The 17,270-nt window shown below is 43.0% G+C and overlaps 1 protein-coding gene across 1 annotated transcript in view; it reads left to right on the forward strand.

Annotated features, from left to right (window-relative positions):
• The window catches only part of FAM3B (FAM3 metabolism regulating signaling molecule B), a 67,499-nt gene extending 58,453 nt beyond the window's left edge, over positions 1-9,046 (forward strand). Inside the window, exon 8 of the mRNA XM_049874910.1 lies at positions 8,907-9,046. Within this exon, the coding sequence (XP_049730867.1) occupies positions 8,907-8,996 (90 nt within the window). The 3' untranslated portion in view covers positions 8,997-9,046. The remainder of the gene's footprint in view (positions 1-8,906) is intronic.
• The last annotated feature ends 8,224 nt before the right edge of the window (positions 9,047-17,270 follow it).

Raw genomic sequence — 17,270 nt, forward strand, 5'->3', positions numbered from 1 at the left:
GAATTAAGAAATAAATACAGAGTAAACTTATTGACTAATATGGCTTATTTGATATTGATGATATATTAATGTATATTGATTGATATTAACACCAACAGAAATGGGAGAGGGAAGAGTACTTCAGGAATAGATTTATTATGTTACAGTTATATGCTAATCATTGTTCATATGTTAAATGTTGTAAGTTACGTAACGTAACACATGCAGAAACCACTAAGAAATCACCAAGAAGAAACATTCAGAAGACAAGAAGGAAAATAACAAAAAGGCTCATCACAAAAAAGCACCCAAATACAAAACAAAAACAGAAAATCAGAATATAAAAACAAAGATACGAAATACTAAAAAAACAAATGGCAAAATGAGTGAGGTAGACACACCGTTTTTAGCAATAACCTTAAATGTAAATGGTCTAAATACCCCATGCACAAAACAGAGAGTGGCAGAATGGATTTAAAAAAGATCCACCCTTTTGCAGTCTACAGGAAACATACCTTAAACATAAGGATACAAACAGACTGAAAATAAAAGGATGGAGAAAAATATTCCATGCAACCAGTGAACAAAAAAGAGCAGGGGTGGCCATACTGATACCAGATAAAATAGACTTTAAATCAAAATCTATTATAAGAGATAAATAAGGATATTCAAATAACAATATAAGGGTCAGTTCAGCAAGAAGACATAACAATTATATATGCACCTATCAGCAACACACCAGAATACATGGAAAAAATACTGACTAATATGAAAGGAGAAATGGACAACATCACAATAATAATAGGGGACTTCAACACACCACTTTGAATTATAGACAGAACATCTAAAAAGAAAATCCCTAAGGACATTGAGAACTTAAATAAAACCATAAGCCAGTTGGACCTAATAGACATACATAGAACCAGACATCAGAACAACACACATTCTTCTCCAGTGCACATGGATCATTTCTGAGAATAGACCATACTCTAGGACACAAAACAAGACTCAACAAATTTAAAAGATTGAAATTATACAAAGCATCTTCTCTGACCATAACTGTATGAAGCTAGAAATCAACAGCAGGATAAATAAGGAAAAAAGAATATATGGAAACTAAATAATACACTACTACAAAAAACGATTGGATCATAGAGGAAATCAAAATTGAAATTTAAAAATTCCTAGAATCAAACGAAAATGAAAACACCACATATCCACACCTTTGGGACATAGCAAAAGCAGTACTCAGAGGGAGATTTATAGTAATAACTGCCTACGTTAAAAAAGAAAAAAAGATCCAAAATCATTAACTTAAACCAACAGTTTGAACAAATAGAAAACGAAGTCAAAAACTACCAGAAAAAAATAATAAAGCTAAGGGTGGAAATAAACAGAACTGAAAATAGAAAGAACAGTTGAAAGAATTAACAAAACCAGAAGTTGGTTTTTTGAAAGAATCAATAAAATAGACAAACCACTGGCTAGATTGACAAAAGAAAAAAAACAAGAAGAGACAACCAAATTAAGAAATGAAGTTGGCGACATTACAACTGACCCAAAAGAGATTAAAAAAAAGATCATAATTGATTACAATGAAAAATTATACTCCAACAAATTTAAAAACCTAGATAAAATAGACAAATTCCTAGAAACACACTACTTACCCAAACTAGCACAAACAGGGTAGATAATTTAAACAGACCCATTACCAAAGAAGAGATAGAAGGTATATCAAAAAACTGCCAACAACAACAAAAAGCCCAGGACCAGATAGCTACACTGGAGAATTCTACCAAACATTCGGAGAAGAGTTGACACCAATTCTACTCAATCTCTTCAAAAACATAGAAGAGGAAGGAGCACTCCTGAACTCTTTCTATGAAGCCAGCATAACCATGATACCTAAACCAGGAAAAGACATAACAAAGATAAATAAAATTACAGACCAATATCCCTTATGAACGTAGATGCAAAAATTTTCAACAAAGTTCTAGCCAATAGACTTCAGCAGGGAACCCTGATGGCAACATATCAAAAAACATCATACACCATGATCAAGTGTAGTTCATACCAGGATTGCAAAGGTGTTTCAACATTGGGAAATCGATCAGTGTAATCCACCACGTAAATAAAACAAAGGAAAAGAATCATATGATCATATCAACTGATGCAGAAAAGGCATTTGATAAAATTCAACACCCTTTCCTGATAAAAACTCTCAGCAAAATAGGAATAGAAGGGAAATTTCTCAACATAATTCAGGGCATATGTGCAAAACCAACAGCAAACATTATATTCAAAGAGAAATGCTGAGAGCCTTCCCTTTGAGAACAGGAAAGAGACAAGGATGCCCATTGCCACCACTCTTATTCAATATTGTACTGGAAGTCCTAGCTAAAGCAACAAGAGAATTAAAAGGTATCCAAATCAGAAAGGAAGAAGTAAAACTAGCACTATTTGCAGATGATGTGATCCTATACATAGAAGGCTCTAAAGATCCCACAAGAAAACTGCTGGAACTAATAGAATTCAGCAGCATTGCAGGGTACAAGACCAACATACAAAAATGAGTTGGGTTCCTCTACATTAACAAAGACTACTCCAAAAAAAGAAAGAAAAAAAATATTATTTACAATAGCCCCCGATCAATAAAATACATAGGAACTCACCTAACCTGGGACTTAAAAGACTTATGCAATGAAAATTATAAAACCCTACTACAGGACACTAAAAGAGACCTACAAAAATGGAAAGACATCCCGTGCTCATGGATTAGAAGGCTTAATATAGTGAAAATGTCAATTCTACCTAAAGCAGTCTACAGATTCAATGCAATCCTGATACAAGTCCCAACAACATTCTTTACTGAAATGGAAACTATTGACCAACTTCATATGGAAAGGAAAGAAGTCTCAAATAGCCAAAGCAATATTGAAGAAAAAGAACAAAGAAGGAGGTCTCACATTCCCCGATATGAAAACATACTATATAGCCACTGTAATCAAAACAGCCTGGTATTTGTTCGGTGATAGACATGTAAAAATAAAAATAAAAATAAACCTGTTGCTGTTGAGTCGATTCCGACTCATAGCGACCCTATAGGACAAACTAGAACTGCCCCACAGAGTTTTCAAGGAGTGGCTGGTGGGTTTGAACTGCCAAGCTTTTGGTTAGCAGCTGTAGTAGCTCTTAACCACTGCACCGCCAGGACTCTGATAGACACATAGACCAGTGGAAAAGAATTGAGAACTCAGAATAAAAGCAGCCATCTATGGACAACTGATTTTCAACAAGGGGTCAGAGTCCATTCGATGGGGCAAAAACGGTCTCTTTAATAAATGGTGCTAGCAATACTGGATATCCACCTGCAGAAAAATGAAACAAGACCCATACCTCACATTACATGCAAAAACTAGTTCAAAATGGAACAAACCTCTAAATGTTAAACCTAAAATCATAAAATTCCTGAAAGGCAACAGAGGAAGAAAACTATGGGACCTAATCTTCTGTAAAAATAGGATAACAAATATTACAACGAATACATGAATTGAAGAAGGCAATATAGATAAGTCAGACCTCATAAAAATTAAAAACTTATGCTCATTAAAAGACTTTAATAAAAGAATAAATAGACAACCTATAGACTGGGAAAAAAGCTTCAGAAATGATTTATCTGATAAAGGTCTAATCTCTAATATCTATAGAAAACTGAAACAACTCAACCACAAAAAGACAAGCAACCCAATCATAAAATGGGCAAAGGCTGTGAACAGAACCTTCACCCGAAAGAGGACATCCAAACAGCCAAGAAACATATAAAAAGATGTTTATGATCATTAGCCATTAAAAATAGAGAGATGCAAATCAAAACTGCAGTGAGATACCATCTTACCCTGGCTAAAATGGCACTGATTAAAAAAAAAAAATGTTGGTGAGGATGTGGGGAAATTGGAACACTTATCCGTTGCTGGTAGGACTGTAAGCTGATACAACCACTATGGAAAACAGTATGGCACTTTCTCAAAAAACTAGAAATAGAACTACCCTATGATCCAGTAATCTCATTCCTAGATATATACCCTAAACACCAAAACCAAACCCATTGCCGTCAAGTCAATCCCAGCTCATAGTGACTGTATAGCACAGAGTAGAACTGCCCCATAGGGTTTCCAAGGCTGTAATCTTTACGGGAGCAGACTGCCACATCTTTCTCCGTGGAGCACCTGGTGGTTGAAACCACCAATCTCTCAGCAGCTGAACGCTTAACCATTGCACCACCAGTGCTCCTTGTATATACCATAAAAAAAATAGAGACCTAAAAATGATGACACGAATAGATATATGCATGCCTATGTTCATTGCTGATTTATTCACAATTGCAAATAAATGGAAACAACTGAAGTGTCCATCGACAGATGAATAGATAGGCAAGCTGTGGCACATACATATAATGGAATTCTACACAACCATAAAGAACAATGATGAGTCAGTGAAACATTTTATAACGTGGATGAACCTGGAGTGCATAATGCTAAATGAAATAAGTCAAGCATATAAGGACAAATATTGTATGAACCCTCTTTTATCAGAAGACAAAGAAAGAAGGACCACTGTTCATTGGTGGTTATGGGGCGGGGGAGGGATGGGGAATGTATGCTTTATACACTAAAAAAATAAATAAATAAAGTAACACTAGAGACTAATTATTTTTGATGACGGAAAAAGTGGCACTGATTGTGGGTGTAATGGGCATAGCACAACCAAAGTAAAAATGAGCATTTGAGCACATATGGCTTGGTATAGGCAAAGCAGTATACAGGTAGGTACAGGTGTGTACATAGGTGAGAACAGATAAAAGTGTCTATAAACCAAAACCCAAACCCGTTGCCATCAAGGCAATTCCAACTCATAGCAACCCTATAGGACAGAGTAGAACTATCCCACAGAGTTTCCAAGGAGTGCCTGGTGGATTTGAACTGCCAACCTTTTGGCTAACAGCTGTAGCTCTTAACCACTACACCATCAGGGTTTCTGAATATATAAAAGGTATGTGTAAATACAAGTAAATGGGTGCAGGCACATATATTCATTTAAGACACAAATATGGATACTCCTCAGACATAACCAGACACCTTCCAAAGTTGGTTTTCTGGGTTTGAAGGCTTAGGACCATAATCTTATGGGACAATTCAGTCAATTGGCATAACATAGTTCACAGAAATCATGATCTACATCCTAGTGAAGTGAGTACCATCTGGGGCCTTAAAAGCTTGTGAGCTCCACCAGCCTGAGACCAGAAGAGCTAAATGGTGACCGCCTTCCACCAATGACCGCCCTGACAGGGAACACAACAGAGAGTCCTGGACAGAGCAGGAGAAAAATGTAGAACAGAACTCAAATCATGTAAAAAGACCACACCTAATGGTCTGACAAAGACTGGAGAAACCCCTGAAACTATGGCCCCTGGACACACTGTTAACCCAGAACTGAAACCATTCCCAAAGGCCACTCTTCAGACGAAGACTAGACAGGATTATAAAATAAGAAATAATATGCATGAGGGATGTGCTTCTTAGTTCGATCAGATATAGATTGGGCAGCTCCTGTTCAAAAGCAGGATGAGAAGGCAGGAAGGGACAGGAACTGGTCAAATGAATACAGGGAAGCCAGAGTGGAAAGCGGGAGTGTGCTGTCACATTGTGGGGATGGCAACTAATGTCACAAGACAATATGTGTATAAATTTTTGTGTGAGAAATTAACTTGAGCTGTAAACTTTCACCTAAAGCACACACACACACAAAAAGCTTGCAAGCAGCCATCTAAGACACAACTATAGGTCTCAACTCACCAGGAACAAAACAATAAGACGGTAACCAAAAGCACAGAGAAGAAATAAGTTCACAAAAGCCACAACATCATCTACCCTGAGACCAAAAGAACTAGATGGTGCTTGGCTACCACCACTGACCCTTCTGACTGGGGCCGCAATAGTTGGTCCCGGATAGAATGGGAGAAAAATAAGAAAAACTCCAATTCTTAACAACAACAAAAAAGAAAAACAGATAAATTGGAACAGTAGAGAACAGAGGACCCCCTGAGACTATTGCCCTGAGACACTCTTTACCTAGAACCAAGCCTACCCCTAAGTCACCTTTTAGCGAAATAGCAGGGTGGCACATAAAAGAAAGGATCTTACCTGTATGATTGGTGCCCTACTTAAAAACCATGGGTATGAGACCAAAAGGTCAACGATTTCTTAAAATCAAAGATGATAAGGGGGTATGGAAACTAGAGTACTGGAAAGGGAACAAACAGAACACGAAGAGAATACTGACACATTGTGATAAATGTAACTAATGTCACTGAACAATTTGTGTGGAAATTGTCAAATGGGTACCTAACTTGCTGTGTAAACTTTCACCAAAAACTAAATAAAATATTATTTAAACACACACACATACACAATGAAAATAGAAGGGATATATAACTAGAATTCCAAAGTTCAAAATGCTTATTATTTAAGCACTAGCTTGAGGTGCTGGATTCTCTGCACCTTAACCTAATGTTTAAATAAAATAATTGAAATAATCAAATGTAGAGGACTAAAGCCTGCCTCAATATGAACACACATTTGCTGAGCAAGAGACTCTAGGAGAACTCTGGGGGGGAAAAAAAATAGTCCTTCCCCCTAGAAAAACAAAAACCAAACATTAGAGTTGTGCTGTCCAATATGGCGGACATTAGGCAACTGTAGCTACACCTGGATCCTCACTTATCAACACAGGTTCCAAAGACCAGGGCATTATGCGAAAATCGGCATTATATGGAAATGGAGGATGACTACACCAGGTCACAAAATATTATATGGGACACGTAAGAGGACATGGAACCAGGGATATCACTGCTGATGTCAGATGGATCCTGGCTGAAAGCAGAGAATACCAGAAGGATGTTTACCTGTGTTTTATTGACTATGCAAAGGCATTCGACTGTGTGGATCATAACGAACTATGGATAACACTGCGAAGAATGGGAATTTCAGAACATTTAATTGTGCTCGTGAGGAACCTTTACATAGATCAAGACGCAGTTGTTTGGACAGAACAAGGGGATACTGATTGGTTTAAACTCAGGAATGGTGTGCGTCAGAGTTGTATCCTTTCACCATACCTATTCAATCTGTATGCTGAGCAAATAATACGAGAAGCTAGACTGTATGAAGAAGAACGGGGTATCAGGATTGGAGGAAGACTTATTAACAAACTGCATTATGCAGATGACACAACCTTGCTTGCTGAAAGTGAAGAGGACTTGAAGCACTTACTAATGAAGATCAAAGACCACAGCCTTCAGTATGCATTGCACCTCAACATAAAGAAAACAAAAATCCTCACAACTGGACCAATGAGCAACATCATGATAAATGGAGAAAAGATTGAAGTTGTCAAGGATTTCATTTTACTTGGATCCACGATCAACAGGCATGGAAGCAGCAGTCAAGAAATCAAAAGACACATTGCATTGGGTAAATCTGCTGTAACGTACCTCTTCAAAGTGTTGAAGAGCAAAGATGTCACCCTGAAGGCTAAGGTGCGCCTGACCCAAGCCATGGTATTTTCAATCGCATCATATGTGTGTGAAAGCTGGACAGTGAATAAAGAAGACCGAAGAAGAGTTCATGCCTTTGAATTGTGGTGTTGGCGAAGAATATCGAATATACCACGGACTGCCAAAAGAACGAACAAATCTGTCTTGGAAGAAGTACAGCCAGAATGCTCCTTAGAGGCAAGGATGATGAGACTACGTCTTACATACTTTGGACATGTTGTCAGGAGGGATCAGTCCCTGGAGAAGGACATCATGCTTGGCAGAGTACAGGGTCAGCAGAAAAGAGGAGGACCCTCAAGGAGGTGAGTTGACACAGTGGCTGCAACAATGAGCTCAAGCATAACAACGATTGTAAGGATGGCGAAGGACCGGGCAGTGTTTCGTTCTGTTGTGCATAGGGTCGCTATGAGCCGGAACCGACTCGACAGAACCTAACAACAACAACAACAATGTCCCTCTGGATCTAGGGGGTAGGACTGGTGGTATGTCAGGTATGCTACAACCTCATGCTGGCACCTGAAAATGAAGTATTCCTGTGAACATGGAAATCACTGCGAGAAATGCAACCTCCAAATAACACAGGAACCCAGAAATACACTTAGAGTGCTTATCTCACCGTACAAAAGCCAAAAGAGACAAAAGTTTTGCAACATCACACCTCCAGGATACACCACCACATACAGTACCCTGTAAAAACGGGAATTTGTGGGACATGCCCATTTATTCCATTTCGAGCAGTTATACAGGTCCCTTCTTGCCGGCAGCATGTATTGTCAGTGGGCCAGTCGCTTTCCAATAAACCTGAGGTGGAAAAGGTAGGTGGGCACTCTGTGTCCCACTGGTCACGAAAGGGTTACTGCCAGATGTACATCGTTAATGTGCAAAATAGTTGGATTTTTACTATTGTCGTGAATGCGAAATGTGGGATAATGAGATCATCTGTAAGTGAGGGGTAGGTGTATTTACATTTAAAGTAGTTAAAATGAAATAGAATTTAAAATTCAGCTGGTATAGTCACGTTTCAAGGATTTCATCGTAAAGGTAGCTTGTGTCTTCTGTATTGGACAGCTCAGACTATAGAATATTTCTATAGTTGCGGAAAGTTCTATCCGGCAGCATTACCGTAACTGTCCTAAGTATGGTTCAAGTATTATTAAGAAACACTTCGGGAGGAAATCAAACACCAGTGTAGGTTGAAGCAAATCCCACTGTAGGGAGTGATTTTGTTTCTATGACTGTGTTCACAGCTGACTCATTAAATATTTGTCAAATTAGATTAGTGAATAAATAAAGGTATTTTCTTTCCTTTATGCAGATCAACCACTCTGATAATAAGAAGAACAGATATTCTGGCTGGCCTGCAGAGATACAGATAGAAGGCTGTATACCACGAGAACCAAGCTAACATTGCACTTCCTTAATAAATGTGTTTTGTATAAATGTCGCATGGATTGGCCCACGAATCTTATCACTTTAAACCCTACAGTCAATATTTTACAAGGATTTTGGGCTTGTCTTAAACCAATCAATATTGTCTAATTATACAATCTTAGCACAATATTTATATGCCAGTATTTATACAGTGGAGGAGGCATAGGTCGTTCACGGTAGAATTCTTACCTTCGATGCAGGAGACCTGGGTACAATTCCCTGCCAGTGCACACCATACACAGCCACCACCCGTCTGTCAGTGGAGGCTTTCGTGTTGCCGTGATGCTGAGTAGGTTTCAGAGAAGCTTCCAGATTAAGATGAACTAGGAAGAAAGGCCTGGAGATCTACTCGTGAAAATCAGCCAGTGAAAACCCCATGGATCACAATGGTCAGATCCACAACCGATCATGGGGATGACGCAGGACCAGATAGGATTTTATTCCGTGGTGCATGGGGCCCCCATGAGTCAGGGGTCAACTCAACAGCAGCTAATTACAGTTTATATAGTGAAGCTATGAATATGCTACATTCTGAAAGGAATGGGGTTTGTTAGAGGAGATGAAGTGATTTAATGTGGAAGGGAGAGAGCCGGTGGAAGCAACAGCTGCTCGCCCAAGGTGGAGTCACATTGTGGTCAGACGAAAGTCCAGGCAGCTCTGCAGAAAGATAACTTTTGTTCCTTTATTGCAAGCACACCCTAGTTTCTGACAGTGATAAAAGAATGAGCAAGATGGGAGCGGGCTTAGCAGGATGTCCTTGGTTGACAGTTGTGGCCATTGGGGGTCCACCCTGAGGATGGTGACTATTCCTCTCAGACTTTCCAGGAGACATCATTGAGACACATCATTACATCAGCTATTCAAGATACCTCACCACCATGCAACCACGTGTCAGAGAATGTGTTTGATAATGTCACTGGGGTACAGGATAGCTTCTAAGCATCAGCCGTTCTAGCTTCCTTCCCAAGCCTGGCTGCCCAAGAGGCTGTCCTACCCTGGAAGAGCTCTGAGACTGTGATGCCAGGTTAATACTGCCTCCCTGAGTCTCCAGTTTCTCCTCTGTACAGTGGAGGAGTTGGACTAGATAAATGACTTTCAAACATTGTTATCAAACAAACCAAAACCAGATCTGTTGCTGTCGAGTCAATTCCAATTCATAGCAACCCTATAGGACAGAGTAGAACTGCCCCATAGGGGTTCCAAGGAGTGGCTGGTGGATTTGAACTACCAACCTTTTGGTTAGCAGCCAAGCTCTTGACCATTGCACCAACAGAGCTCCTTTTAAAACATGGTAGTACCTGGCACAATCTCAGTGGTGTACAACAGTGTTGATTTGGGGGGATATTATTTATGTTGCAAAAATCCTCACAACTGGACCAATAAGCAACATCATGATAAATGGAGAAAAGGTTGAAATTGCCAAGGATTTCATTTTACTTGGATCCACAATCATCGCCCATGGAAGCAGCAGTCAAGAAATCAAATGACACACTGCATTAGGCAAATCTGCTGCAAAAGACCTCTTTAACGTGTTAAAAAGCAAAGATGTCACCTCGAGGACTAAGATGCACCTGACCCAAGCCATGGTATTTTCAGTCGCCTGATATGCATGCAAAAGCTGAGCAATGAATAAGGAAGACCAAAGAAGAATTGATGTCTTTTTTGAATTATGGTGTTGGTGAAGAATATTGAATATACCATGGACTACCAGAAGAATGAATAAATCTGTCTTGGAAGAAGTACAGCCAGAATGTTCCTTAGAAGTAAAGATCGTGAGACTTTGTCTCGTGTACTTTGGACATGTTACCAGGAGGGATCAGTCCCTGGAGAAGGATATCATGCTTGGTTAAGTAGAGGGTCAGGGGAAAAGAGGAAGACCCGCAATGACATGGATTGACACAGTGGCTGCAGCAATGGGCTCAAACATGGTAGCGATTGTGAGGATGGCGCAGGACTGGGCAGTATTTGTTCTGTTGTACATGGGGTCACTATGAGTCAGAAGAGACTCGATAGCACCTAACAAAACACTTATGGGCCGCAGGTCAGTTGTGGCTGAGCCCCAGATGGTGAGGACAGGCTGAAGAAGCATCATCCCCTGTCAGATGGAAGCCAAATTGAGAGCAGAAATCCAGATGCCTCCTAAAGCTTCTGCTTGAAAGTGACGTCAGCCCCACCTACTACCCAAACCCAGGTCAGCTCAGCCACAAGGATGACTGCTCCTCCCTCAGAGACTAAAAAAAACCTGTGAGGCAGGGAGCAGGCATGATGGTTCTCCTACAGGGGAGCAGGGGAATATTTGTGAACAGTAACACCACAAACCATGAATGCCAGATACCCCTGACTGCTGTCAGCCCATTGGAGCTGTGGCCCCTTGGCCCTCAGCCACCGCACAGGGAGCCCTGGGTATAGCAGAGTAGTCTGCAGACCACCAGCTGGGGTCATGACTCAGCCCTTCTCCAGTTCTAACCTCCTTGGTGCCAGCCTCAAAGGAAGGGCTTTGTCATGGCAGGCTAGTTGACATTTCCGTGTTTAAGAAAGAGGAGTTTTTCCTGTGTGTCTTAGTTATCTAGTGCTGCTATAACATAAATAACACAGGTGGATGGCTTTAACAAAGTGAAATTTATTCTCTCATAGCCTAGTAGGTTACAAGTCCAAATCCAGGGTGCCAGCTCCAGAGGAAGGCTTTCTCTCTCTGTGTGCTCTAGAGAAAGGTCCTTGTACTCAGTCTTTCCCTGGTCCAGGAGCTTCTCAGCACAGGGACCCAGGTTCCAAGGACACGCTATTCTCCTGCTTCTTATTTCTTGGTGGTATGAGGTCCCCCTGTCTCTCTGCTCACTTCTCTTTTTATATCTCAAAAGAAATTGGCTTAAATTGTAGATTGAGTCTACATAACTGCCACTAATCCCATCTCATTAACCTTGTAGAGCTAGGAAAATCACATCAGATGACAAAATGGTGGACAATCACACAACACTGGGCATCATGCCCTAGCTAAGCTGACAGATATTTGGGGGGGGGGGCACAGTTCAATCCATGACACTGTGTCTGATTTATTCTATTATCATAGAGTCTTAGGGTTCTGTAGCGCAACAGAAGCAGTAATATATATAAAATAGCCACAACATTGGACTCAAACATACCAGCGATCATGAAGATGGGGCAGGAAAGAGCAATGTTTCATTCTGTTATACCCAGGGTCACCATGACTTAGAGCTGACTCCACCACAACAACAAATTATATGTATAGAGAGAGAGAGATTAAGGATTTGGTTCATGTGATTGTGGGGGAGCTGACAGGTTCAAAATTTGTGACTCCGGTGACAGCCTGGAGACTCCTGCAGTCTAGTACTCCAAAATCTATAGGTCAGGTGATGTGAAGAGTGGGGGGGGGGGGGGGGGTCTGGCAACATGTCTATCTATAGTCTGGAGGCAGAAGACACCTTCAAGTGATTGGATAAGGCTCACCCACATTTTTCTTTTTTTGTAATTTTTATCGTGCTTTAAGGGAAAGTTTACAAATCAAGTCAGTCTCTCACACAAAAACTTATATAAACCTTGCTACATACTCCCAATTACTCTCCCCCTAATGAGACAGCCTGCTCCCTCCCTCCACTCTCTCTTTTCGTGTCCATTTCACCAGCTTCTAACCCCTTCTACCCTCTCATCTCCCCTCCAGGCAGGAAATGCCAACATAGTCCCAAGTGTCCACCTGATCCAAGAAGCTCACTCCTCACCAGCATCCCTCTCCAACCCATTGTCCAGTCCAATCCCTGTCTGAAGGGTTGGATTTGGGAATGGTTCCTGTCCTGGGCCAACAGAAGGTCTGGGGGCCATGACCACTGGGGTACCTCTAGTCTCAGTCAGACCATTAAGTCTGGTCTTTTTATGAGAATTTGGACTCTGCATCCCCCTGCTCTCCTGCTCCCTCAGGGGTTCTCTGTTTTGTTCCCTGTCAGGTCAGTCATCAGTTGTAGCCAGGCACCATCTAGTTCTTCTGGTCTCAGGATGATGTAGTCTCTGGTTCATGTGGCCCTTTCTGTCTCTTGGCCTCGTAATTACCTTGTGTCCTTGATGTACTTCATTGTCCTTTGATCCAGGTGGGCTGAGACTCATTGATGCATCTTAGATGGCCGCTTGCTAGTCTTTAATACCCCAGACGCCACTCTTCAAAGTGGGATGCAGAATGTTTTCTTAATAGATTTTATTATGCCAATTGACTTAGATGTCCCCTGAAACCATGGTCCCCAAACCCCTGCCCCTGCTATGCTGGCCTTCGAATCATTCAGTTTATTCAGGAAACTTCTTTGCTTTTGTGCTGACCTCTCCTGTATTGTGTGTTGTCTTTCCCTTCACCTAAAGTAGTTCTTAGCTACTATCTAATTAGTGAATACCCCTCTCTCACCTTCCCTCCCTCTTGTAACCACAAAAGAATGTTTTCTTCTCAGTTTAAACTATTTGTCAAGTTCTTATAATAGTGGTCTTATACAATATTTGTCCTTTTGCAACTGACTAATCTCACTCAGCATAATGCCTTCCAGTTTCCTCCATGTCATGAAATGTTTCACAGATTCATTGCTGTCCTTTATCGATGCATAGTATTCCACTGTGTAAATATACTATAATTTATTTATCCATTTATCTGTTGATGGGCACCTTGGTTGCTTCCAGCTTTTTCCTATTGTAAACAGTGCTGCAATAAACATGGGTGTGCATATATCTGTTCGTGTAAAGGCTCTTATTTCTCTAGGATATATTCCAAGGAGTGGGATTGCTGGATCGTATGGCTCACCCACATTTTAGAGGGCATCTTAGGCTAGGCTCTCTAGAGAACCCAAACCAGCAAAATGTATAAATACATATATAGAAAGAGAGATGTATATCAAGGACATGGCTCACGTGGTTGTAAAGGCTGGAACATCTGAAGTCCATGACTCAGAATAGAGGCTTCTCCTGATTCATGTTGCCACGGGGGTGACAAACCCAAGATTGGCAGGTCGGAGAGCAGGGCTCTTGCTCACAGGCTCCGAAGATCGACAAATCCCAAGATCAGCAGGCAAGACCACAGGTAAACTGCTAGCTCAAGTCCCAGGAAGCAGACATCTGACAGATGGGAGTGAACTGCAGGATCCACTGCAAGCAAAAAGCCCCTGAGCCTTGCCAGCATGTCCACTTATATTCGATGCAGGCCACACACGAAAGGAAACATCCTTTCAGCTGATCGGCTGCTCACAGCGGATTCCATCATGGGGGTGATCACATATCAAGTCTCAACAGGGAAGTGATCACAATATTATACGACTGCCAAAACACTGGGAATCATGGCCCAGCCAAGTTGACACACAATCTTAACCATCACAGGGGGCAATCTTGTTTACTTAAGGTCAAGTGAGTCCCTAGATCTCTTCCAGCACAAATAGTTATGTGCTCAGCTACAAACCAAAAGGTTGGAGGTTTGAGTCCACCCAGAAGAGCCTTGGAAGAAAGACCTGGTGATCCACTTCTGAAAAATCAGCCATTGAAAACTCCATGGAGCACGGTTCTATCCTGTAATAGATGGGGTCACCATGAGTCAGAATCGACTTGGTGGCAACTGGTTTGGTTTCGAGTTTTTAACTACTTCATAACTGAGTCTAGTGTTTGACCAAACAACTGGGCACTGTAGCCTAGACAAGTTGACACATACAGTTAACCATCACACACGGCACTGTTGATCTTAATTCATTATAGCAGGCTGGGCCTCCTGGGCACTCCTGGCCAGACATGTTTCCAGAACCTGCTTCTGGGAAGGGAAGCTCCTCTGACAACCATGGCCCGTGGCCCTCTACTGTCCCCCACCCCCACCACTTGATGGGCCCACCCTGGGGGTGAATGTTCCCCTGGCACTTAGGAGGAGGGTCCTCTGCACGTTATATTGTTGCTGGTTGCCACTGGGTGGATTCTGACTCATGCAGACCCGACGTGTGCGGAGTAGAACTGTGCTCCACAGAGTTTTCAAGGCTGTGATCTTCCGGAAGAAGATCACCAAGCCTGTCTTCTGAGCCTCAAATGTTTCTTCTCATGGTGCTACCTTCCTGCCAATTGCCTGGCAAGCTTGGAACTGTCCGTCGGAAAATAAAGAACTTACCAACATCTTCCTCACTTGTGGCCTTGGCTCTATATTATTTCTCCAGGTTTATTTTTTCTACCTAAGCTTAAATTTTATGCCACTAAATGAAATGGTGACAAAAGGAGCAGATTGCATGGTATATCTAATTATTTCTGAAATTCCAGGCCACGGTTCACTGGTTCAGGGTCTGTTCTTTTAGCAGGTCTATCAAACATATTCCTGAGTGCAGCCTTGAAATCTGGTCTTGGATCCAGCCTTCTACCTTCCACTTTGAGAGCTCACAGTGGAAGGATGACCAAGCAGTGAAGAGGCTGTAGGTGGCGACCACCTGACACCTCTGACTGTACTTCAGCTGCCCTGCTGCCCGCTCCTGGACCCCAGCCAGTGGGACCACGTAGTCCACACAGCAGGGCCCCACTTGTCCCAGGCCTATTCAGGGCTTCAGGAGGCTCTGAGTTCTTTGAGGCAAATGCTCCTTAAGCTGACTGCCATTACATTCTGGGCTGCCTCCTAGGTCAGTTTGCTGAGGACCTTCCTACTAGGATTTCCTGCCCTTGTCCACAGCTCTTTGTCTTCGTGCCTAAGAGGGGAAGTTCTAGGTGTTTTCTTACAGGGATGCACCTTTGACCCACTTTGCAGGAGTTACTAAAACCAGTCACTGGCAACCAGTAACATGACAACCCCATGTGTGTCAGAGTAGAAATGTGCTCCACAGAGTTTTCAATGGCTGATTTTTCAGAAGTAGTTTGCCAGGCCTTTCCTCCAAGGCACCTCTGGGTGAACTCAAACTGTCAGCTTTTTAGTTAGCAGCCAAGCATGTTCATCATTTATCCTACCCAGGGTCTGTCGGAGTTAAAACGGAGTTAGGAGGTGATAATTAGTCACCCCTTTCTGGGTTCTGAACCAGCCAAGAAGGAGCCACAGGAAGAGACAGATGGAGAGCAGGTAGCCGTTTTATCACTGAAAAGGCTGTGAAGGAGAGCAGGGCTTAGACAGGCAGCTGCCAGTGAGTGGCCCAGTTATTCCAAAACCCCCTCTGTGCTCAGGCCTCAGCCACCCCCAACACTGCCTCCCCAGTGGCCAGCCCTGGGGAGCTTCCCACGGAGCAGCCCATCTCTGTCTCCGAATCAGGTCCAAGAGGAGTCAGAGCAGATGAGCTTCACCATCACTCCCCACACCTAGAGAGAGGCCAGGTGGAATGGGGGCCTAGGGGCACACCCCCTCTGCCCTCCGAAGGAGGCCTCCGGCAATGGGGCCTCCGGTGAGAATTTGAGGGGCACAGGAATAAGAGTTCTGTTCCAAGATTCCTTGGACAGGAAGCCGGTTGGCACCACAAAATCCATAACCATAAGAGACCTTGTGCTTGACTGAGAAAAGGGGAGTCAATCAACTGTGACACTCTGACCTTTAGGGTGACCAGTCAACTCGGAATGAGCGGTCTGTCCCAGGACTTGTGCACTGCGGCCCGGATCCATCTCCACTATCCGGGCTTTGGGCACGGGCAGATGCTCTGGCCAATCCGCGGGGACCGGGCAGGGCTGAGGCGTTGCGCCTATTTTTGCCTTTTGCATCTTTACGAGAGCTCCGCGGTTGACCCCAATGCGGAGCCAAGCAAAGAATCCTGCGCACGACACTGAGCCCGGGAGCCCGGCCCTTTGACGCCGATGGGGGACTGGGGTCCTGCCCCGGGAGCTTGGTCCTCAGCTGGCCACCATGGGAGGCCGAGCTGGTCTGAGTGGGAGGAGCCCAGGTCCATCCCTGAGAGGCCAGGGAGAAGATGGGCGCACGGAACTGCTTTGCTGGAGGAGAGGGAGTCCCCCACCCCACCTGTCTTCCCCGCCCCGGAGCTGGCCTGAGCCCCTGCACCCGCGATGCCCCCTAGGCCGGTGTCCCTCTGTCGGCTTCATCACTGAGCCTCTTAGGGAGCAGTAGGCGTGTCCTGGCCTGATGTGAGGGAACCCAGTGGTGGAACCAAACACCCCTCACACTACAGGCCGCATCACGACTCCTCCCCTCCCTCCTCCAGCTCCACCCTCCGGGATCTCTGGGTTTAAGATCCAGAAACCAAAACCAGTCCAGTTGCCCTGAGTGAATTCCAACTCATATTGACCCTATAGGACAGACTAGAACTGCCCCATGGGT

This window comes from Elephas maximus, chromosome 2, assembly GCF_024166365.1.
Source record: "Elephas maximus indicus isolate mEleMax1 chromosome 2, mEleMax1 primary haplotype, whole genome shotgun sequence".
Classification (NCBI taxonomy): Eukaryota; Metazoa; Chordata; class Mammalia; order Proboscidea; family Elephantidae; genus Elephas; species Elephas maximus.